Source organism: Marmota flaviventris, chromosome 11, assembly GCF_047511675.1.
Source record: "Marmota flaviventris isolate mMarFla1 chromosome 11, mMarFla1.hap1, whole genome shotgun sequence".
Lineage (NCBI taxonomy): Eukaryota > Metazoa > Chordata > Mammalia > Rodentia > Sciuridae > Marmota > Marmota flaviventris.
The window spans coordinates 71,080,168-71,104,596 of NC_092508.1; the positions used below are offsets into that span (position 1 = coordinate 71,080,168).

Below are 24,429 nucleotides of genomic sequence, written 5' to 3' on the forward strand. Positions count from 1 at the left end.
AGTGAGATGGTATCTTAGGGTGGTTTTGATTTGCATTTCTCTGACTGCTAGAGATGGTGAGCATTTTTTCATGTACTTGTTGATTGATTGTATGTCCTCCTCTGAGAAGTGTCTGTTCAGGTCCTTGGCCCATTTGTTGATTGGGTTGTTAGTTATCTTATTGTCTAATTTTTGGAGTTCTTTGTATACTCTGGATATTAGGGCTCTGTCTGAAGTGTGAGGAGTAAAGATTTGTTCCCAGGATGTAGGCTCTCTATTTACCTCTCTTATTGTTTCTTTAGCTGAGAAAAAACTTTTTAGTTTGAGTAAGTCCCATTTGTTGATTCTAGTTATTAACTTTTGTGCTATGGGTGTCCTATTGAGGAATTTGGAGCCCGACCCCACAGTATGTAGATCGTAGCCAACTTTTTCTTCTATCAGACGGCGTGTCTCTGATTTGATATCAAGCTCCTTGATCCATTTTGAATTAACTTTTGTGCATGGTGAGAGAAAGGGATTCAGTTTCATTTTGTTGCATATGGATTTCCAGTTTTCCCAGCACCATTTGTTGAAGATGCTATCCTTCCTCCATTGCATGCTTTTAGCCCCTTTATCAAATATAAGATAGTTGTAGTTTTGTGGATTGGTTTCTGTGTCCTCTATTCTGTACCATTGGTCCACCCGCCTGTTTTGGTACCAGTACCATGCTGTTTTTGTTACTATTGCTCTGTAGTATAGTTTGAAGTCTGGTATCGCTATACCGCCTGATTCACACTTCCTGCTTAGCATTGTTTTTGCTATTCTAGGTCTTTTATTTTTCCATATGAATTTCATGATTGCTTTCTCTATTTCTACAAGAAATGCCTTTGGGATTTTGATTGGCCTTGCATTAAACCTATAGAGAACTTTTGGTAATATCGCCATTTTGATGATGTTAGTTCTGCCTATCCATGAACAGGGTATATTTTTCCATCTTCTAAGATCTTCTTCTATTTCTCTCTTTAGGGTTCTGTAGTTTTCATTGTATAAGTCTTTCACCTCTTTTGTTAGGTTGATTCCCAAGTATTTTATTTTTTTTGAAGATATTGTGAATGGAGTGGTTGTCCTCATTTCCATTTCAGAGGATTTGTCGCTGATATACAGGAATGCCTTTGATTTATGCGTGTTGATTTTATATCCTGCCACTTTGCTGAATTCATTTATTAGCTCTAATAGTTTCTTTGTAGAGCCTTTTGGGTCTCCTAGGTATAGAATCATATCATCTGCAAATAGTGATAATTTAAGTTCTTCTTTTCCTATTTTTATGCCTTTAATTTCTTTCGTCTGTCTAATTGCTGTGGCCAGTGTTTCGAGAACTATGTTGAACAGAAGTGGTGAGAGAGGGCATCCCTGTCTTGTTCCAGATTTTAGAGGGAATGCCTTCAATTTTTCTCCATTCAGAATGATGCTAGCCTGAGGCTTAGCATAGATTGCTTTTACAATATTGAGGTATGTTCCTGTTATCCCTAGTTTTTCTAGAGTTTTAAACATAAAGGGATGCTGTACTTTGTCGAATGCTTTTTCCGCATCTATCGAGATGATCATATGGTTCTTAATTTTAAGTCTATTGATGTGGTGAATAACATTTATTGATTTCCGTATATTGAACCAGCCTTGCATCCCAGGGATGAATCCTACTTGATCATGGTGCACAATTTTTTTGATATGTTTTTGTATCCGATTCGCCAGAATTTTATTGAGGATTTTTGCATCTAGGTTCATTAGAGATATTGGTCTGAAGTTTTCTTTCTTTGAAGTGTCTTTGTCTGGTTTAGGTATCAGGGTGATGTTGGCCTCGTAGAATGAATTTGGAAGTTCTCCCTCTTTTTCTATTTCCTGAAGTAGCTTGAAAAGTATTGGTATTAGTTCCTCTTTAAAGGTTTTGTAAAATTCTGCTGTATACCCATCCGGTCCCGGGCTTTTCTTAGTTGGTAGTCTTTTGATGGTTTCTTCTATTTCCTCAATTGATATTGGTCTGTTTAGGTTGTCTATATCCTCCTGACTCAAACTGGGCAGATCATATGACTTCAGAAATTTATCGATGCCTTCACTATCTTCTAATTTATTGGAGTATAAGGATTCAAAATAATTTTTGATTATCTTCTGTATTTCTGAAGTGTCTGTTGTGATATTGCCTTTTTCATCCCGTATGCTAGTAATTTGAGTTCTCTCTCTTCTTCTCTTCGCTAGCATGGCTAAGGGTCTGTCGATTTTGTTTATTTTTTCAAAGAACCAACTTTTAGTTTTGTCAATTTTTTCAATTGTTTCTTTTGTTTCGATTTCATTAATTTCAGCTCTGATTTTAATTATTTCTTGCCTTCTACTTCTTTTGCTGTTGTTTTGCTCTTCTTTTTCTAGGATTTTGAGATGAAGCATGAGATCATTTATTTGTTGGTTTTTTCTTTTTTTAAGGAATGAACTCCAGGCAATGAATTTTCCTCTTAGAACTGCTTTCAATGTGTCCCACAGATTCCGATATGTTGTGTCTGTGTTTTCATTAATCTCTAAGAATTTTTTAATTTCCTCCTTGATGTCTTCTATAACCCATTGATCATTCAGTAACCTATTGTTCATTCTCCAAGTGATGTATGCTTTTTCCTTCCTTCTTTTATCGTTGATTTTCAGTTTCATTCCATTATGATCAGATAGGATGCATGGTATTATCTCTACTCCTTTATATTGTCTAAGAGTTGCCCTGTGACATAATATATGATCTATTTTTGAGAAGGATCCATGTGCTGCTGAGAAAAAAGTGTAACTGCTTGATGTTGGGTGGTATATTCTATATATGTCAATTAAGTCTAGGTTGTTAATTGTGTTATTGAGTTCTATAGTTTCCTTATTCAACTTTTGTTTGGAAGATCTGTCCAGTGGCGAGAGAGGTGTGTTGAAGTCTCCCATGATTATTGTATGGTGGTCTATTAGACTCTTGAACTTGAGAAGAGTTTGTTTGATGAACATAGCTGCACCATTGTTTGGGGCATATATATTTATGATTGTTATGTCTTGTTGGTGTATGGTTCCCTTAAGCAGTATGTAGTGTCCCTCTTTATCCCTTTTGATTAACTTTGGCTTGAAATCTATTTTATTTGATATGAGTATGGACACTCCTGCTTGTTTCCGAAGTCCATATGAGTGATATGATTTTTCCCAACCTTTCACCTTCAGCCTATGTATGTCTTTTCCTATCAAATGCGTCTCCTGTAGGCAGCATATTGTTGGGTCTTGTTTTGTGATCCATTCTACTAGCCTGTGTCTCTTAATTGGTGAGTTTAAGCCATTAACATTTAGGGTTATTATTGAGATATGGGTTGTTCTTCCAGCCATATTTGTTTATTTATGTTACTAAACATGGTTTGTTTTCCTCTTTGATTATCCCCCCCCTTTACTGTCCTACCTCCCACTGTTGGTTTTCATTGTTATTTTCCATTTCCTCTTCCTGTAATGTTTTGCTGAGGATGTTTTGAAGAGATGGTTTTCTAGCTGCATATTCTTTTAACTTTTGTTTGTCGTGGAAGGTTTTAATTTCATCTTCCATCCTGAAGCTTAATTTCGCTGGATACACAATTCTTGGTTGGAACCCATTTTCTTTCAGTGTTTGAAATATGTTATTCCAGGATCTTCTAGCTTTCAGAGTCTGTGTTGAAAGATCAGCTGTTATCCTAATTGGCTTGCCCCTAAATGTAATCTGCTTCCTTTCTCTTGTAGCTTTTAAAATTCTCTCCTTATTCTGTATGTTGGGCATCTTCATTATAATGTGTCTAGGTGTGGATCTCTTATAATTTTGCACATTCGGCGTCCTGTAGGCTTCTAGAATTTGGGATTCTGTCTCATTCTTCAAGTCTGGGAAGTTTTCTCGTATTATTTCCTTGAATAAATTGCTCATTCCTTTGGTATGGAGTTCTATACCTTCCTGTATCCCAATGACTCTTAAGTTTGGTCTCTTAATGTTATCCCATATTTCTTGGATGTTCTGCTCATGGTTTCTTAACAATCTTGCTGAGCTGTCTATGTTCTTTTCAAGTTCAAATACTTTGTCTTCATTGTCTGATGTTCTATCTTCTAAGTGTTCTACTCTGCTGGTAGTACTCTCAATTGAGTTTTTAAGTTGGTTTATTGCTTCCTGCATTTCTAGGATTTCTGTTTGTTTGTTTTTTATAACCTCTATCTCCCTGTATAGTTGATCCTTTGCTTCCTGGATTTGTTTGTGTAATTCCTTGTCGAAGTGATCTTTCATTGTCTGATTTTGCTGTCTAATTTCTTCCTTGATACTCCAGATCATCTGAAGCATATATATCCTGAATTCTTTATCTGACATTCCATCTGCTGCAGCTGTTACCTCTTCTAAAGTTGAGCTGACCTGCATTGCTTGTAGTCCTTTCTTTCCTTGTCTTTTCATACTGCTTGCGTTTCTTTCTTCTTGGTGAAACTGTTGTGTTTTTGAAAGTTTTTCCCCCCCTGTATATTTATATTGCTCTTGTATAGTTGAAAAGTCTCCCTTGCATGTGCGGGCAGGGGCTCAGCTCTGCCCCTCCTCCAATTGGTGTGAGGTGTCTACCACGCCCGCGGACCCCTGGGCCTGATCCCCCGTTCTGTCGCAGGTCTGCCTACCTTGCAGGTGGGGGCGGAGGCTCTGCCCTGCCCCTCCTACCACGCCCAGGGACCGCTAGGCCTGATCTGCAGGTTGGTCGCAGGTCTGCCCACCTTGCGGGCTGGGTGTCAGTTCCGCTCCGCCCCCACTCCAATTGGGGTCACTTGACCACCACACAGGCGGGCTGCTGGGCCTGATCTGGGCGCGGGCGAAGGCTCTGCTCTGCCCCTACTCCAGTTGGGATGAAGTGTGTACCACGCTGGCAGGCCGCTGGGCCTGATCCACCGGTCTGTCGCAGGTCTGCTTACCTTGCCGGCGCGGGCGGCGGCTCTGCCCTGCCCCTCCTACCACGCCTGCAGACCGCTGGGCCTGATCTGCAGGTTGGTTGGTCGCAGGTCTGCCTACTTTGCGGGTGCGGGCGGGAGCCCCTCTCCTCCCCTCTGGCTCGACGACAAAGCGAGAGAGACTCGGGTATCTGTGACTCACCCTCCCTACCAGGGGACCAACTGTTTCCGTCGCCGCTGGCACCGATGAAGTTTTCACCTCGGCCGCTCTCCGATGACATCAGATCTCTGCCATGCTGGCATCCCCTGTTCTATGGCTGAATCCCATTTTCTTCTCTTCCAATAGGCGGAGCTGTGCCCTCTGAGCCGAGCTTCTGCCCTCTATGTGCTGACAGAAATCCCTGTACGGTGGCTCCTGGGAGCCTCTCAATCCTGTTAGTCCATAGCCCTTTCACTTATCCGGCCCCTCCCCCTGTTCCTCCTCCCAGCCAGCCAGCCAGGTCCTGTTCACCAGAGGCGGTTCCCCAAGGATCTGATTACACTTGCAGCCCCACCGCGTGTCCTATATCCCGAACGATGAACACCCTCTCTGTCATTCAATTAAGCCCCAGTGCTGTGGTGGGGTGATCTGGGAACCAACAGTTTAATTTTTCCGGACCCCTTTGGTGGGCACGCCCCCAGAAACTGGCGGCTAAGATCTTGGGTGTCGCCGCTGGTGTTAAGGGGAGGTGGGGATCTGGAATCCCCTCTGCTTCCCTACAGACACGCCCCCGGTGGTTTCCTGGCTGCTTGTATCTGGAGGGGGTGGGAGTCACACACCTGCTAATGTGGATTCCGCTGGGAAGGAATTCTGTCGGCGGAACTCTGGTGATGTCACCACTCTGCTATGGCGGGCCCCAGGCTCCTTGCCGGAGTGTCCGAAGGGAGGGGTGGGAATGGTCTGTCTGGTTGGTTTCAGCTCCCGGTTTGCTATTTCATGAAGGCTTGGCGAGAGACCTCTTCCTAGAGTCCCTGCACTGCTCCTGCTGCGCTGCGTCTCGGAGGCTATCCGCCCTGACGCGGTGGCCGCGTGCAGGCAGCCGACAGTCGCCGAGTCGCGCGGGCAGCGGCTGGCGGGTCTGGACCTCTGCGCTGCGTGGCGGAGATTCACTCGTCTAGCGCAGACTGTCACCTCCAAAAATCCTTCCAATTCCCGGCCGGTCTCTCTTTAGTGGAATTTTGCTAGGAGTTTCTCAGCAGGTCGAATCTAAGCGTATCCATGCGTCTCTCTGACCCCGTTGTTGAGGAGGTACTGAAAGCACTGCCTCCCCTCTCGCCGCCATGTTGGATCATCTATCAGTATGTTTTGATTCTTCACTTTTTATTTTGTTTTGTCTATTATAGATTTTTGCTTTGTGGTTACCATGAGGCTTACAAAACATAACTTTTGATTATAACAAGTTATTTTTAATTTTTACCAACTTAAAGACCAGAACAGAACCAAATACAAAAGAACAAGAGAAAATATACTACTAAGAAAAGTACACATTAACATCCCCTTCCTCCTCACATTTAAATTTTTTGATAGCCCATTTTACATCTTTCTATATTGTCTATCTCTTAACACATTAATGTAGTTATTATTTTTCAACATTTTGAATTTTAGTTTTTATATTAAAGATATGAATGGTTTAACACCATACTTACCATATGAGAAAATATGAGAACATTCTGAATTTGTTTATATACTCTTACTAGTAGGTTTTCTACCTTCCCATAAATACTTTTACTCATTAATGTCTCTTTCTTTCAGTTTTAAGAACTTCCTTTAGCATTTCTTGTGTAATAGATCTGGTAGTATTGTATTTTCTCAAGTTTTCATTTGGGAATGTCTTGATCTCTTCTTCATTTCTAATGGATAGATTTGCTGGGTACAGTATCCTCAGAAGATAGTCTTTTTATTTATTTTTCCTTCAGTACTATGAAAATCTCAGGCCACTCTGTCCTGGTCTACCAGGTCTCTGCTAAGAAGTCTGCTGTTGAGTAAATTGGGAGACTCCAATGTGCTGTTTGTCTCTCTTGCAATTTTGAGAATCTTCTCTTCATCTTTCACCTTTTAGAGCTTGATTATAAAATACCTTGGGCTAGCCCTGGTAAGTTAAATCTGACTGGTAACTTTTAACTTTCTTGTACTTGGATATTTGTATCCTTCTCTAGGTTTGGGAAGTTTCCTGTTATTATTTCTTTGAGTAAGCTTTCTACCCCTTCAGCATTTTCAAGTCCTTCTTGAACACCAGTAACCCCAGATGCCTCATCCACAGTTACTGGCCTGTGGTTACACTGCAGGATTCTACCTGGCCCTAGGCAGATGGATGGACCAGCCCCAGGTTCCTGTGTCATACCTGTGGCCACGCAAGCTTCATCACACCCTGAGCCCATAGCCCACTAAGACCAACACAAATTGGGTAGGAGCAAGGCTCACTCTATGGGCTGTCTATTGATGAGATGGACTTGTGGCCCTATTCTGCCATTAGCTAGAATAGAAATACAATAGACTGAGGCCATGTATCTTCCCCTGGCACTGGAGCTGTTCCAGAGGCTTCATCTGCAGGCAGGCCTGGGGATGAACCCACCAGGATCTGCCCGGTGTTAAGGTTCACCAAATTAGCACTGAGGTCTAGGGCAAAGTCTTGTACTTACCACCCTCTCCTACCCACAGTCAATGGCATTTTGCAGCACATTATACTGCCCAAGATTGAGGTAGTGTTGTGAAGGCAGTCCCTTGGCCACTAAGACTGTCACTAAGCTGTAACACCTGAGTCTCATAGCTGCAAAGGCCTGCACAGTCTCAGGGGTATTCCGAGGCCCATACCACCACAGATGGCAGAGAAACAGGCCAAAACATGAGTCTGTGCCCCTGGGATGTAGGTCTTTCTAGTTCACAAGCAGTTCTAGAACACTATCTGAGAGCATTGCCCTCAGAAAATAACTGGCTAGCCGAGTTAGGTGGCACACGCCTGTAATTCCAGTGGCTCGGGAGACTGAAACAGGAGGTTTGCAAGTTCAAAGCCAGCCTCAGCAAAAACGAGGCACTGAGCAACTCACTGAGACCCCGTCTCTAAATAAAATACAAAATAGGGCTGAGATGTGGCTCACTGGTTGAGTGGCCCTGAATTCAATCCCCAGTATCCACCTACCTCACCCCACCCCAAAAAAGAAAAGAAAATAGCTGCTGTCTGAGACTGGTGGTGGAAGACACCAAGGCTGAATTAAACTAGGTTGTACTTGAATCTCATAGCTGCAGGGGCCTGTACAGTCTCAGGAAGAGGGTAGGTGTACCCTAGTTTCATTCTACAGCCAGAGATGATGCAGGCAAAAACTCAACCGATCTCCACCTGATGCTGGGGCTGACGCAGAGGCTCTATCTAGGAGTTGTGGCCTGTGAATGAGGTCTTCAGTTTCTAAGAGGTGCTGGGTCTCACTGCAGTGGGCCTGGCACTGGGGCTCCAACACAAAGCCCTGTGCTAGCTTTCATGCCCTGTTCCCCAAAAAGGGAGTCCTGCTCCCTGCTCTGCTGTTGGAGATTAGAGGAAACTTAGTGGAGACAGTCAGCCTAACAATTCGTGGGGGTCAGTCCACAGGAACTGGTCTGGCAATAGGGGCCATGGTCACAGGGTTTCACCATGGTGGGCCTGGTACTGGGTTTCAAGTTGAAGACCCCGAACATGGTTCTCTCTACTTCCCCCAAGGAGGAGGCATCTCTTTATGTGCCGGACTGCTTGGAGTTGGAGGAGAGGTGACACTTTCCTTCCTGCCTTCTTCAGTATGCCCTTTCATTTTGTTGTACTAAAAGCAGGGCCTAGTCTCTCATCTGATTTCCTTGGGTCTTGTGAAGATAGTTTGGTGCATGAATAGCTGTTCAGCTTTGTGTTCTGTGGGGAGACATCACTGGAGGATCTTACTCATCTCCATCTTGGGGGTGAGGGTGAGGGGGCTGTGCATGGCAAGCACACAAGAGTGAACATACTGAGGAGCAGATCCAGCACCTCCCACATGTCAGGCAAGTGTTCTACCCCTGAGCTGCATCCCAGCCCTCAACCACCATCTTGCTCTGCTACACCAGGTTCTTGCTTGGCTCTGCTATTGCTTCCATCAGAAAAAGTTCCTCCTTCACCTTTTTTTTCGTACCTTTAGACTGAGGCTTAAAACTCCATATTTTAAAAGGGATCTGTGTGGCTTCGTTTCCTAGCTTGAAAATCACCGGATGATGTCTAAATGTTCTACATTCTTGGACTATGATTCTAATTGTTGTCAGAGTCCAAGAAGCAATTTTAAAAGAATGTTTTCTTCCCCAGATAGCAGTGAAATCATACCTAACCCTGTTAACTAGCCCTGACTTTCAGCTTTTGTTGTACATGATCTTTGTAAAGTCTCCTACTGCTTTGTGCCTTAGATGTCTCATCTGGAAAATGAGGAGCTAAGATTCATTTTACCTTAGATCTAGATCTAGATCAGAGACTAGGCCCTTCTCAATTCTGAGGATCTAAAATTCCACGATTTATATGTCATTGCATTTATCTTGACTTTCACATTTTCAAAGTAATCATATTGATGGCAATTTAAATAAAGAGTAATAAGTCATGTTAAAATAATTGTGGAAAATTTCATTGCTTTTTGTTGAAAAAAGATAAAGATGCTTGGAAATATCACGCTACCCACTGTGAGCCTGGCTGGAATCCCTACAATCGTAATTGCTACAAACTTCAGAAAGAAGAAAAAACCTGGAATGAGGCTTTGCATTCTTGCCAGTCTGATAATAGCACATTAATAGACATAGCTTCATTAGCAGAGGTGGAGTTCCTTGTAAACCTCCTTAGAGATGGTGAGTATCTTTGCCTTAGATTTAAGAATAATGAAACATGATGCAGTAACTTTTTAAAAAAAAAAATTTATTTGTTAGTTGTAGTTGGGCACAATACCTTTATTTAATTTATTTATTTATTGTTACGTGGTGCTGAGGATCAAACCCAGGGTCTCACACGTGCGAGGTAAGCGCTCTACCACTGAGCCACAACCCAGACCACAGTAATGTTTTATTAGTGGAGCTGAAAAGAAATTTAAGCTATTTAAAAGTGTTTTGGGCACATTTATTTAAAGGTTCTCAATAGTATTCAGGAATGCAAATTCATTGGATTTTTACTAAATGCATGTTCAGAAACTTTGTAACATCTCCACATATGCCAAATATGTATTAGATGGCTTTTAATTGTTTTAAGGGGTAATAGCATTTTCTGAAACTTCTAATGCAAAATCTAAACCTATGATTTAGTTTTATGGCCATTATGTGGTAGTTGTGTGCTGGTCATGTAAAGGGAATTCCTTAAGCAAATAATTAAGTGAAATAACTTCAGGTATAAGTTATGAGAAAGGCATAATTTATTTGGCGTGGTGATTTTCAGGCAGTCTGTCATGTGTGAGTTCCTGGCTTCCAATCTCTTCTACCTTCAGCCCTTCAGATCCAGTCTGCTCCTCTCTGTCCTATAGTTCACAGGAATCCTGCTGGAAAACATTGAAACCATTCATTTCATTTTTAAAAATGAAAACAAACCCAGAAACCCCCAGAACTCTACTCTGATGACCTTTTGAATGTTAGGTTTTGCTTTGGCATGAAAACACAAATCTTCCTGTCATTTTCACTAATCCTTTCTATTTGGGATTAAAAGAATCCTAAGGCTGCCTCTGTGTCCACAAGGACACTTAGACATTGCTTAACCACCTGGGGTCTCTTTACCCTATCTAGGCGGTCATACTTTGTTACTTTTCCAGAAACCCATTGCTCCCATTTTATTTTTTTCATATTTCTTATTGGTGAGTTATAATTATACATAATAGTGGGATCCATTGTTACATACTCATACGTGCACATGATACAACAACATAATTTGGCCAATTTAATTCATTTAAGAGCTTTTGTTCCTTTTCTCCTTTGTGTGGGGTGGGGGGATGAAAAAGAGAAAAATATTAAAGGTAGATATCATTACAAATGCTTCTTTTAAATGTCCCTTTTCATAATCCAATCAACCTTCCCATTTTTTTTTCCCTTTCTCTAGGCAGAAGCAAAACCAGATTTTCAGGTCTATTTTACTCACTATAATAGGAGCTAGAGTCCAAGGAGTCTGACATGCTTTGGTTTTGTCATTATGATGGCTTTAGCTCACCCTTTGCTTCACTTAAAAGGTCTTGAAGCAGATCTGAATATTGTGGGAGGGGAAAGTTTAGACAGGTATTTATATGAAGCTTAAACGGGTTTCTTCACATGAAGCAATCACATGTAAAGTAGTATGTTTTGTTAATAACTTCAGTGCATTAACACCTTTGCAAATAATAGAATCTCCTAAGTAATTTACAATTGTCTCTTACAGAAAATGCATCCGAAACATGGATTGGTTTGAGCAGCAATAAAATTCCAGTTTTCTTTGAATGGTCTAATGGCTCCTCAGTCATCTTTACTAATTGGCACACCCTTGAGCCCCGAATTTTTCCAAATAGAAGCCAGCAATGCATCTCAGCAGAGCAATCTGTAAGTTGATTCGTTTTTTTCAATGCACATGTTGCTGGACCTATGTCAAGGACCTCCTATGCCAGGGACTTGGGCCACAGCAGAGACCAAGACACTTACTTCTGTGTCACCTTTATTGTTGGGTGTCGTAAGGCCTGCATAACATATGCAGTCACAATTATACATGTTAATGCAGTGCCTCTGAGTTCCTTTGGGGGAAGGAGAAACAGTGACCTCCTAAATCTTTGTCATAGGTCTGACTCTGCTTAAATCCACCACAGTTCATGCTCCTATAGTAGAAATGTTATTGACTCATTGGTTTTGATATAATTAAGATGACCATTTCCTATTGACTTACAAGAATATTTCACTTAGCTTTTTTATAGAACAGGAGCCAACATTTAGATAGATAGTATTATTTTAAAAGAGTGAGGTAGAATATCCTCTAAGTGGGATATTCTGTAACCCCCTTTGTAACAGCTTATTTCCTTAAGTAGTAGGTATATAAAAATTAACACTTATTTTCATCAAGTAAGCCTTAAAATGAAATACTCGTTATATGTAACAAGTTACCTAATCATGATTAACACCTAAATTTAAATGTGAAAGCCTACGAAACCACTCATTCATTCATCTATCTATCTATCCAACAGTCATTAAGCAACTCTGGTATGCCTGACTATTCTATAATTGGATGGTTTGCTGGAAGATTCCATGGGGAGGGACAGTGCTGCTCTTACAGGTGAAAATGTCAGCCCTTGACAGAGTATGCATCTGAAGGTCACGGAAGGGCTCCATATTCCCCTAAAATTCTGTATACCTGAAATACCAACTGAAATTTGAATTGTGTGGTTTTAATCTACAGTTCTGACTTGAATTAAAATAAAAAATCATTTGGGAAATTAAAATTTTAATCTGCTGGCAGATATTATATTATTATTAATGAGGAATCTGAGAACAGCCGTTGGTAGAGCTGGGAGAAGACAGCCTATTATATAAAGAGCTGGGTGATGCTCTGAAAACTTAATGATGGAGAAGGACTTTGGGGGTTGAACATGAATTTCAACCATGTGAATGTTATCTAGGATGATTCACAGTGGCTTCCAGGTATTTCCCCAGCATCAAGTTTATACATAAAAGCAGCAGAGCCTTTGATTTAACACTTAGAAGTGGTTGGGAAGAGAAAGTGGCACTCTCAATCGATCAGAGGGATGACTCCATCCACGTGGTTCTCAAGGCATGACCTTAGACCAGCAACATCACCATCACCTGAAGCCTTTTACAATTACAAATCCTCAGGTCCCACCAGACCCATTGAATGAAATATCTGATCAAGGGCTACAGCCATCAGTGTTTCAGGAGTCCCTCCAGGTGATTCTGTTACACACTAATGATTTTGAACCATTACTCCATCCCATCTTTTTAAAAGAAAATTTGAGAGCAGCTTAATGCAAAGCCAGACTGACCCAGATATCAATCCTAGCTCTAATTTTTTTTACTGACTATAGAACTTTGTGCAAAGCATCAAGCCTAATCTTCAAATTAGAAAAATTTCTACCTGATAGAAACATTGAAATTCATGAAAATCACCCAACATTAGGTCTAGTACACAGCAGCAACCAAGAAATATCAGTTGTATCCTCCCTCCTAACCCGTTTCTAAATTGCGGGCATCAAAACTGTTGCATGCTGGAGAGAGAATGGGGCTTCCCCTCCCTGGAGGGGCTGATGACCCTTTCCTAGGCAGGGTCCTGAAACATGGCCCCACTGGAAACACTTGCTATTAATCAGATATTGGGTCATAATAAGGGGTATTGCCCACAAGCATGAGCATAGAGTGTATTCATTCATCATAACATTTTCTCCCATAGGAGGGATATTGGAAAGTCAAAAATTGCGAAGAAACCTATTTTTACATTTGTAAAAAAGCAGGCCATTTTCTTCCTGATGCTGAATCAGGATGTCAAGAGGTAAGTATGGGTAACACTGCAATTTAGGTACAGGGTCTATATAGGTAGAATAATATATCTGCCCTTAATTTAAAGTAAATCTCTGTCTTCCCCACCTTTCCTTTACCTTCCCTCTCTTTGCTCTCCATTCCTCCTCTCCTTCCCACCCCCTCTGTCTCTTTCTTTCTCTCTCTTTCCTGAGTGTGGGCTACTTTTTACAAACCAAACAATTCCCAGATAGAGGCACCTGAAGGATTTACAACCCTGAGAGAGATCGTTGTCTTGCTGTGCTCTTTGACCCAAGACTACTCTTTTTTTCCTTGAGATAAAAAATGTAAATGATCCTGTTATGCCATCTGTACAAACAATGGCTGTGGCACGATGCCTCCTCTCACCCATGGTTTTCATAGTTCTCAAATGGGATGTCAGAGAGAAAGCGAATGCGTTCCTTGGAGTCACAGTGAACTTCGGCACCCAGCATCTTGCCTTCTTCTTCCCCTTCTGAGGCTTAAATATTGGAACAGAATAAAATAATGGAGAGGAAAGCATGCTTGTGATATATTCTTTATTTGGAAATGCAATAATAAAGATACTTTAATATAAGTAACAAAGTATTTTAGATAGTTTAAATAAAAATATGTAATACTTTAGGTTTAAACCTAAAAGGTAGAAAATTATCTCTTTAAAATTTCTTGACTATTTACTGCCCTGAGATAAAATTGCATTTAAAAATCGACCTCTCAGTGCCCTCAGAATATGGACCCATGTTCTCTCTCCTTCCCCCTGCTCCCTCCCTCTTTTTCATCGGAAATTTTCATGCTACGTGTTATTCTCAAAAACTTCCCAGGGGCTGGGGCTGTAGCTCAGTGGTAAAGTGCTTGCCTCGAATGTGTGAGGTACTGGATTCGATCCTCAGCACCACATAAAAATAAATAAAGATACTGTAAGTTCATCTACAACTAAATAAATATTTTTTTAAAATTCCCAGACTGATTTTTATGTAACTCCACTTTAAATCTTTTCTTCTTTAATCCAGTTATTTATGTTCAAACTAAACAGTGATCCATCTCTGCAAAAACTGTGTTCCATTTGTTAATGAATGCTTATATAAACTACATCTTCAAACTCCAGATGGATAATATATGTGCCATAGCTGACATGTCACCAAACAGTTTATCTAAGGACTCCAGTTCCTGAATTAGTTATAGCTGACCACTGACCTAATCTCTATCTTATGTGGCTCTCCAGGCAACTCCACGTTTTATTTTTGCTGAATGAGCAATCAACTTCTTATACAAAAAAGCAGAGTGCTCTATATGAACTTTACTGCTTCCCTTTTCTGTCTAGAATTACCAGTATTTCAAGATTCTGAGTTTAGGGCTAGTTCTTTTGTTGTATGAAAAAATTCCTGATAATTTTTTGCTTTACATCAGCCTCTGAGTATGGTTTCCAATGATTCCTTTCTTTTAGCCATTTGTTTTAATGGAACTCTCTAAATAGTGTCCCCTTGCAACATAAATTTACAAAATCAGTCTTATTCAAAGCCAAAAAACAAAGTGATTTATTTTTTTCCTCTGAGTCACTTTTTGGGGATTGGACAATATAAGCAAGTGTTTCAACATTATTACCCTCATCCCTTCGTTTAGAAATGAAGTGGCAGCTAGAGTATACAAAGGGTGACTCTCCTGTCACTCTCCACTCTTCCATTATGTGGACAAGGGCTTGCAGCGCAGAGGTTTTGTTCTCCTGGTTACTACTCAGCCGCTTCTTTTTACCCTCCCTTTTCTTGAGGCTGTTCAGTTCTTGGATTTTTGTTTTGCTAAGCTGCCCATGATCCAAAAACTGCTAATAAAGAAGGAATAGTTGGTTAGAAAGGTCAAATTGTCAGCCTCCCTCCACATGTCCTTCCAGGAACAAAAGCAGTCTAACCTCCCTGCCCCTGGCCCACAGAGTGCTCACAGGGGTCTCTCTGGAGCTGTCAGTTACACAGAGAGGATCAGGAGTGAGGTAGAGGGGAGTGAGTTCAGAGCAGACCCTGAACGGCTGGATGTGGGAGCCATGTGAACCACATCATTTCATGAAATGTTTTGAACCAAAATATCAGATTTCTAAATTAAGGTTTTCTTTAATTGACAAGACTGAGACCTTTCCAAGAAATATTCTAGAAAGCATTTTATGCCTCATCAAAAGCAGGTAAGCATTGCCATGGCACAAAATGAAAGGTATTTTAAAACTGGTGAATAAGTAAAAAGATAAAAAAAGGCACATTTAAGCAATGTGGTTTAATAATACTGAAACAAAAAGACCTAAGATAATTCAGTTGAAATATAATGAATGTATGATTCCTGTATCGTGTGATTTTAAAGAACCGAGTGACCCTAACTTGCTCCTAGGGCTAAGCCATAGAGCAACATATTTGTCATTTTTGTCTGAGTGTTAAAATTAGCTTTCTTCCTCTCTAAAAGGCCAGCTAGTTAATTTAGGAATATAATCTTTGTCATATATATGTGTATATATTTTTTGGCCATTCTCTATTTGGAAGTATCATGATTGAACTAAGACCATCCTCAATTGCACCAGAATTGGGTTCCAGGCTCAGCTGGTCCACTGGTTGGTGATTTTATTTAAGTCCCTAAGCTCAAAGAGATAACATGAAACAATCAATATGAAAGAAAGTTGAAAAAAAAAAGACTCCAATATTATCTAGACACTTTTCTTCTTTGCTCATACTGATTTCCTGGCTCTACTCTAAGATCTCTGCCTGCACTGATTCTTTTTGATTCACAATAGCCCGATGAATATTACACTATACCATTTTACAGATGAGAAAAGTAGATGCAGAGACATTATACTTATTGAAATTCATTCAATATTAATAGATAAAAGTCACACTGTGGTTGGATCCAGAGTTGGTGGTCTTTTGTTTGCTATGTTTTCCCCCTTTATTTTCATTTGTGTCAAATTTTTCGCATTTTTAAGTTAATTAAAATTTCTAGTTTTTTCAGATAATTTTAAAAGTGTCGAAGTGGCTATAGCTATTGGAACCACCAGATAGGAGAAATATAGACAGAATTCAAAGAGATTTGAGTGAGTCCGAGAAAAAAGTTATATATATGAGAAGATGCAAAAAAAGACCTATTGGTATTTAATTAAAATAAAACACACTGTTAATTTCCCCTTTTCTTGTTTAAGGGATGGGAGAGACATGGTAGATTCTGTTACAAAATTGACACAGTCCTTCGCACCTTTGACCAGGCTTCCAGCGGTTACTACTGTCCTCCTGCACTTGTGACCATTACAAACAGGTAAAATTAAAATTTTCTAGCAGAAACATTACTATCCTTTGATGTGAGGGCTCTTGGGATGATAAAATCTAACCATAATCAGAGCTTCTTAAAATGTTTAAGTGTGCTGTAGAGTAGGGTATTCAATTACCTAAAGCATTTGTGGAGGTGAATTTAAATCTTCTGATGTTATTCCTAAATTGATTTTTGAATGACAAATAGTAAAATTTAAGATGACTTGTACTTTCCACAAAGATTTATTAATTACTAGCTTTGCTAATATACTCGGTTGTATTTAGGCTTTTATCTTCTAACTGCTTGTCATGGAAAACAAATATTTACCAAGTATTTTTTAAACACAATATGTGTAAACTGCATGGGGTCTTTCTTTAGCAGAAAAGGAAGTGTAGTGAAAATGTGGAGGGTATTCAAATACCTCCCCATTGCTGCTTAGGTCTATTTTGTTTAGACTTAGACTTCTTTGTGCACAGATGTCTTCCTGATCCTGCAGAGGGTTGTGCCTTTTTACTCTTCATATAATTTGCAGCATGCTATACTGGGGATAAAAAGTGCCATAACAAAGGTGACCTCCTGTCACAATCAATGTCAAGGACAGTGAGGGCTGGAAGGCCAGTTTCTCCATGCCTAAAACAGAAGCAGCAGGATAGAACTCTTCAGTGGTTCCACAGGAAAGACACCTGCAAAACAAGTCTCTTGCTTTTGTGCCAAGGCCATTACCTTTGAAAATATCCACTGAAAACTGCATGTGGTGGTACATACCTGTAATCCCAGCTACTTGGGAGATTGAGGCTGTAAGATTACTTGAACAAGACCAATCTGAGCAATGTAGTGGGAAATCTGTATGAAAAAAAAATCCACTGACTACTAGGAAATAGGAGAACTGCTTTGGTTTTGTCTAGAGACTCTTCATGCATCTGTCTACTTTGTAGAGAGACCTTGTATGCTTTCTCTGTTCTCCCTTGATTTGGAAGTCAACATTCTTAGTCACCAGTGTTTTTTCTCTTCCCTCACCCTCTTTCTTTCCTCACTCCCTCCATCTGTCCTGAAATCTTTTCCAGTATATACTCCAAAAAATGCACAGGAATGTGCATGCATGTGTGCAGATAAATGGATTAATACACTGGGGAATGGGTTGACATCGAGTGGCAGACTAAATGACCTTCTTTAGGGTATAATGCTACCTTTGATGTATCTCAGCATTAGTTTTAGTTCTGCCTTTCCCCCTCCCAGGTACAGATACCAGGCAGAAGGAAGCCTTTATCCCCCCAACTTGCTAGGCAGCTTCCACAAGCACCTTGGATCAGAAGTCCCTAGTCAGCAAGTCAACACTGGACGTTACAGGAGCTTGACCAATGAAATCAGGGTCCTCTGTTTATTATAGTTGAATTGTTCTATATTGAAGAAAATAAGTATAATTGTTTCATCTATTTTTATGTCTCATTCTTCCTTTTCTTTTTTAAATTTTTGTTTGCTTAATGTTCATTGAGGTCCTGTCACATACCAGGCATGCTGTTAATTACTTTTTATATGTTATCTGACCATGCAAAAAATTAATAGTCAAGAGTTTATTTAAAAAGTATTTATTGAATGCCAATATAATGCACCCTATTAAACAACAACAAGATCCCTAAAAACAAATGCCAAATGTTTTCTTTGATATAAGGAGAGTAACTAAGAACAGAGTTGGGAGGAAGAGCATGAGAAGAAGATTAACATTAAACTGGGATGAGAGGTGGGAGGGAAAAGGAAAGAGAAGGGAAATTTCATGGAAATGGAAGGAGACCCTCATGGTTATACAAAATTACATACAAGAGGAAGTGAGGGGAAAGGGGGGAAAAACAAGGGGGAGAAATGAATTACAGTAGTTGGGGTAGAGAGAGAAGATGGGAGGGGAGGGGATGGGGGATAGTAGAGGATAGGAAAGGCAGCAGAATACAACAGACACTAGTATAGCAATATGTAAAACAGTGGATGTGTAACCGATGTGATACTGCAATCTGTATACAGGGTAAAAATGGGAGTTCATAACCCACTTGAATCAAAGTGTGAAATATGATATGTCAAGAACTATGTAATGTTTTGAACAACCAACAATAAAAATTAAAGGAAAAAAAAGAAAAAAGTGAAAGTCTACACTAAAAAAAACAACAACAACAACAAGATATTAGATAGGTAGGTAGGTAGATCGATGGATTAATCGATTGATAGATAAATAACATAATTGTCCAGTGCCTTTTGCAATACAGCAGCTGACGAAAGAGAACACAGACATGTGGAACAAATGAAGAAGATGGAGTAACAGGACAAAGTGATGAACTCAAAGTCACATTATAGATTGTTCACAGTGCCAAAGTGACCCTAGCTAGGGCAGAAATCAGCCTTAGGGTTCAGATGCTTCATATTCTACCAATGTTTTGGGGACCTCATACAGATGATGAAAAGTGTCTGGGGGAAAAATCTGTTTTGTTTCCCCAAAACTGGATACAAGTGTACGTTGTGAACATGATTTTTTTCTTTGCTTAACTACACTCAGTAGCCCACACTCATGTGTGTTCCAACTCTGAAGCAAAACTACGGCAGAGGTAAATTTGGTTTTAATCCCTATTTCAGCTACCTAGGCCTGTCCAAGTTGCCTTGTACTGACCACCAGCCCAGTTGCTAACCACACCTGCAGGACCACCTCTGAGCAAATGTAGCCCTTCCAGGTCAGTTAGCAATAAGTGCACTACATGGCAAGACCACATCCAAAGCAGGATGTTGGAAAAAGGAAGAACGCTGGGCTCTTGGTCTTTATCCATTCAGACCCCATGAGGCAATAAACTGCTCTTTGAGTAACACACATGTTGGAATGTTCTCCAGCAGTATCTTCTGTCTGAGAAGGCTGGACGGTAGATGGAAAGCCTCCTCAGACCCAGGGGCATCCACTAGCCTTGGTAATCATTTTCTTCCATTACTGATTTCCTGTTTGAGTTAAGACACTGCTGTCACTCTTCAGCACCCAGGCTTGTAGTTGCTAATTGATTTTCCACTCTTCTGCACAATTGAGTGACAGGTTTGATGGGCACAATTAGAACCACCTGCTACAAATTACTTATTTCTTTTGTTATCCAGCAACCACTCTTGCTCTAGGACTTTTTAACACTTTGTGGAATAGAGAAAGTCAGAAAAACAGACCCTTATTACTAAGTAACAGATTTTTATTTACTGGTGTACTATTACAAAACCTTTTCAGGCCCAGTGACTTTGCTGCTAGTCAGAGCAGGAATGCAAAACTCCAATTCCAAAGTTACCATAGATAATTGTCTAGGTGCTTGTATGTTGAAATCTTGATCAATTGGCTATGGAATATTTAGCAAAAAAATAATACAAATGATATTTGATTTTGTGAAGCTTGCCCAGAGAGAAAAATCCTGCAATGTCTCACTTTTTTCTGTTTAAATATGCATTATACTCAAGTATTTTTAAAGTTTTGCCATTTTCCTGCAACTGCCATATCCAAAACACCCTGGCAGTTAACTTTTGTGTGTTGAGGGGGGTAAAATATACATAGCATAAAATTTACCATATAAACCATTTTAAGTGTATCATTCAGTGGCGTTAAGTGCATTCACATTGTGGTACAGCTACCACCATCTCCATCTCCAGAGTTTTTTCATCATCTCATATTGAAACTCTGTATTCATTAAAAAAAACCCTCCCATTTCCCCCTTACCACCAACTCCTGACAACTACTGTTCTATTTTCTGTCGCAGTAAGTTTGACCACTCTAGATTCCTCATGTAAGTGAAATTATAGAGCATTTTTCCTTTTGACTCTGGCTCATTTTACTTAGAATAATGCCATCATGGTTTACACATGTTGCAGCATACATCAGAATTTCCTTTGTTTTTAAGGGTAAGGTAGCCTGATATGTATATACCACATTTTGTTGACCCATTTGTCCATCAGTAATTATTTGGGTTGCTTTCACCTTTTGACAATTATAAATAATGCTACCTTGAACATGAATATATAAATTCAAGTTCCTGCTTTTACTCAGAAATAAAATCCCCAGGTCATATGATAATTCCATTTTTAATTTTTTGAGGAAGTGCCATACTGTTTTCCATAGTGGCAGCACCATTTTACACTCCCACCAGGGTACAAGTGGATGCACAGAGTTCCAAAGTCACCACACTCTGGCCAATTTGTTATTCTCTGGTTGTTTTGTTGCATTTGATAATAGCCATGCTACTAGATATGACATGGTATTTCATGGAGGCTTTGATTGCATTTCCCTGAATGAGCATCATTTCAATATTGGCCATCCGTATATCTTATTTAGAGACACTTCTATTCATATATTTTGCTCATTTCTTAATTGGGGTGTTTTTTTTCTGTCATTTAACTATAGAAGTCATTTATATATTCTGTATATTAATCCTATATCAGATATATATTTGAAAATATTTTCTCCCATTCTGTAGGTTGCCTTCTCACTATATAGTGCTTTTAATGCACAAAAGTTTTTCATTTTGATGAAGCCAAATTTGTCCATATCTTATTTTATTTTCTACACTTTTGATGTCATTTCCAAGATATAATTGCCATATACTGTCGGGAACCGCTCTGGAAATACACACCCTTAAGTCCTAAGCAAGAGATACTGAGCATTGTTGTGCCCCGCAATAACTTTACCTCCACTTGGATAATGAGGCGTGGCTCCAGGAGTGGGCGTTACCCAGTGGGGTTGAGTTACACTCTCACCTGTTCCTTTGTAATCCTACCCCTTGCCTCGTTTGGACTGCTTCTCCCCAATAAAATAGGGTTCCAGGCATGCTCATTCTCTTTCATGCCTCACTTGCCTCTTTTGTGGGATCTGGGTCAGAGGAGATGTCAAAGAACCCAAAGAAAAAGGTATCTCTCTGTCTCTGTGTGATTATTTCGTGCCAGCCCAGTTCACCTGGAGTGACCCTGACTGGTTTAGTCGTGTGTCACAACAATATACAATATCACAAAATTTTTCCCTACATTTTCTTCTAAGAGTTTTAAATTTTTAGGTTTTATGTTTAAGTTTTTAATTAACTTTGAGTTCTTTTTTTTAAATGGTATAGGAATCCAATTCATTCTTTTGCAAATGTACATCCAGTTTTCCCAACACCATTTATTGAAAAGACTGACCTTCTCCATGAATAGTCTTGAACCCTTGTTGAAAATCATGTGACCATATATGCAAGAGTTTTCTCTGGGCTTTCTGTCCATTGATCTATATGTCAGTCTTTGTGTCAGTACCACAGTTTTGATTACTGAACTTAGTAGTATGTTTTTTTAAAATATAGTATAGACTTTATTTGGATTCTAATTGTAATAAGTTTTGAAATCAAAAAGTGTGAGACCTCCAACTTTGTTCTTTTTTATTCTTTCAGCTATTCAAGTTCCCTTGAAATTCCATATGAAATTCAGGATTACTTCTATTTCTGAAAAGAAAAATTATACATATGTGTGTGTGTGTGTGTGTGTGTGTGTAGGATATATATTAATATAATATATATAATCACTGGGATTTTGATAGGGATTATTTTGAATACATAGATCATTTGGGATAATATGGACATAGTAATAATAGTAATCCTTCCAAGCCATGAACATGGGAATGTCTTTCTGTTTATTTGTGTTTTTAATTTCTTTCATCAGCACTTTGCAATTCTCAGTGTACAAGACGTTCTCCTCTTTGGCTGACTTTATTCTTAAGTATGTCATTCTGTCAGGTGCTATCCTAAATGCAATTGTTTTCCTAATTTCCTTTTTTGGACTATCCATTGTTATAGAACACAGCTCACTTTTGTGTGTTGATTTTGTATGCTGTAACTTTGCTGACTTCATTTATTAGTTCTATTTTTTTAAAGTCACATCTTAGTTATCCACTTTAAAATAAGACAATAAAAAAACTCTCATTAGTAAAAATTAAACACCAAGAATATAGACTAAAAAGTGACAGTGCTCCTTCACCTACTGTCTATTCTCTTCTCTTCCCCAAAAGGAACTACCACTAACAGCTTGGAATTTGTTCTTCTAGGTTTATTTCTTCTGTCTATATTAAGTATGTTTTTTAATTCTACATTTGTTTTCTAATAGTTTTCAAGAAACAATTTTCAAAAATTTAACATTTCTGGTTATTACAGGAGGCCACTAGAAATTTGTGACAACAATGATCATGGTGCGTGTCTCCATCTTAAAACTATTGATAGTCTATTTCCATTCTTCATTTACAAGAAGGAAAAAGAAGCTGATCATTTTTATATTTTTCAACAACAAAGTCTGTTATTTCAAATGGCATAGAAAATGTTGATAATTGTGTAATTGGGAGAAAGCAAATTGCAGTTACTCAGTTCAAAACAAGTCTTTCCAGTGAAATCTTCAACTTCTCTCTCTCTCTCTCACACACACACACACACACACACACACACAACCACTATTTTTTAAATTTCATTTGCTAACGAGTAAAGCTATACTTTCTATGTGTTACTTTTGTTTTTAATTCATTTTGGATAATACAAACACAATCATTATAGTGCTGCTGTCTGCTACGTGCTGTGTTGTTCATAGACAAGAAACCTTTTTTCCAATTACATGCCAAATTTTTTCCAGTTAGCCATCACTGCTAAACTGATGAAGAAACATAATGTTCACTTATATATTAAGTAAAAAGTACCTCCTCTTAAAGTATGTACTTTTAAAGTGCAAAATGCTTATTCTGAAATGAAAAAAATTTATCAATGCATATTAAAAATATGTTGCTATCTTTAAATTGCATTTTTAAATGAAAATGTAATGTTTAGCACCGTGAACAATTTTTTTGCAAACATAATGGAACTTCAAGATGTATTTTTCTTGTTTACATTGAAAACACAAGTGATTTCTTAACTTTTTCTAAGGCATTAATTGGAAAAGTCAATTTCTTTCTGATTGCAAGAATTATTCTCCTAGAATATTTGATTTTATAAATAGGTGCACATAAGCAAAATATTTTACCACTTTTTTTTAAGATGACAAATAGTTTTTACTTTACTCAGTTCCTAGAGATAGCCTGCTATCCTGGTTCAAATAATAATACAGAAGATTGTACATTATATTTGGTTATTTTTGTTTCCTTAAATCCCAACAACATTTGAATTAAACAAGCTCAGCAAATCAGACAAAAAGACCAGATAATACATAACTCTGGAATGTTCTCTTATGAATAATTCTAAAACACAGGGTTAGAAAAGCCTCTGAAAGATTATCTTCTATATTACAGTAAGGCAGAGTTTTTTTTTACCCTATCAGTGTTTTTGAAATAGTGAGTGGTAAAGAATATAAAATGACCTCTTGCTTCTTCACCAGCTGGAAATTGATACTCGAAGATATTATCCAGATTTAATATCTTCATATTGTTTAGAAAAAAAGAATTTTTTTTAGGTTTTTTTTTTATTGTTTAGAAGAAAGACACATTTGTCACATTTCTTTACCTTTTAAAACTAGATCAAGAAAACCAGAGTCTTGTTTTGACTTGAAGGCTTTAGGATTTAATGTATGAGTATTATATACACTACTTCAAAAAATACACTTGCCAGTTCAAAAAGCCGAAGGTTTCTATTGTTTCAAGCAATGATAAATAGAAATAAAATAACAAATCAAAGGGGACTAAATAAATCTACAACCAACAGGGGACACAAGCAATATGTTGTCATGAATAATGATACCCAAGGCCAAGTTCACAGACAAGG

The 24,429-nt window shown here is 38.9% G+C and overlaps 1 protein-coding gene across 1 annotated transcript in view; it reads left to right on the plus strand.

Annotated features, from left to right (window-relative positions):
* Positions 1 to 24,429, plus strand: part of Pla2r1 (phospholipase A2 receptor 1) — a 120,668-nt gene that overhangs the window by 37,520 nt on the left and 58,719 nt on the right. The window contains exons 7-10 of the mRNA XM_027937987.2: positions 9,560 to 9,754; positions 11,295 to 11,452; positions 13,302 to 13,400; positions 16,572 to 16,684. Coding sequence (XP_027793788.2) covers positions 9,560 to 9,754; positions 11,295 to 11,452; positions 13,302 to 13,400; positions 16,572 to 16,684 — 565 coding nt within the window. The remainder of the gene's footprint in view (positions 1 to 9,559; positions 9,755 to 11,294; positions 11,453 to 13,301; positions 13,401 to 16,571; positions 16,685 to 24,429) is intronic.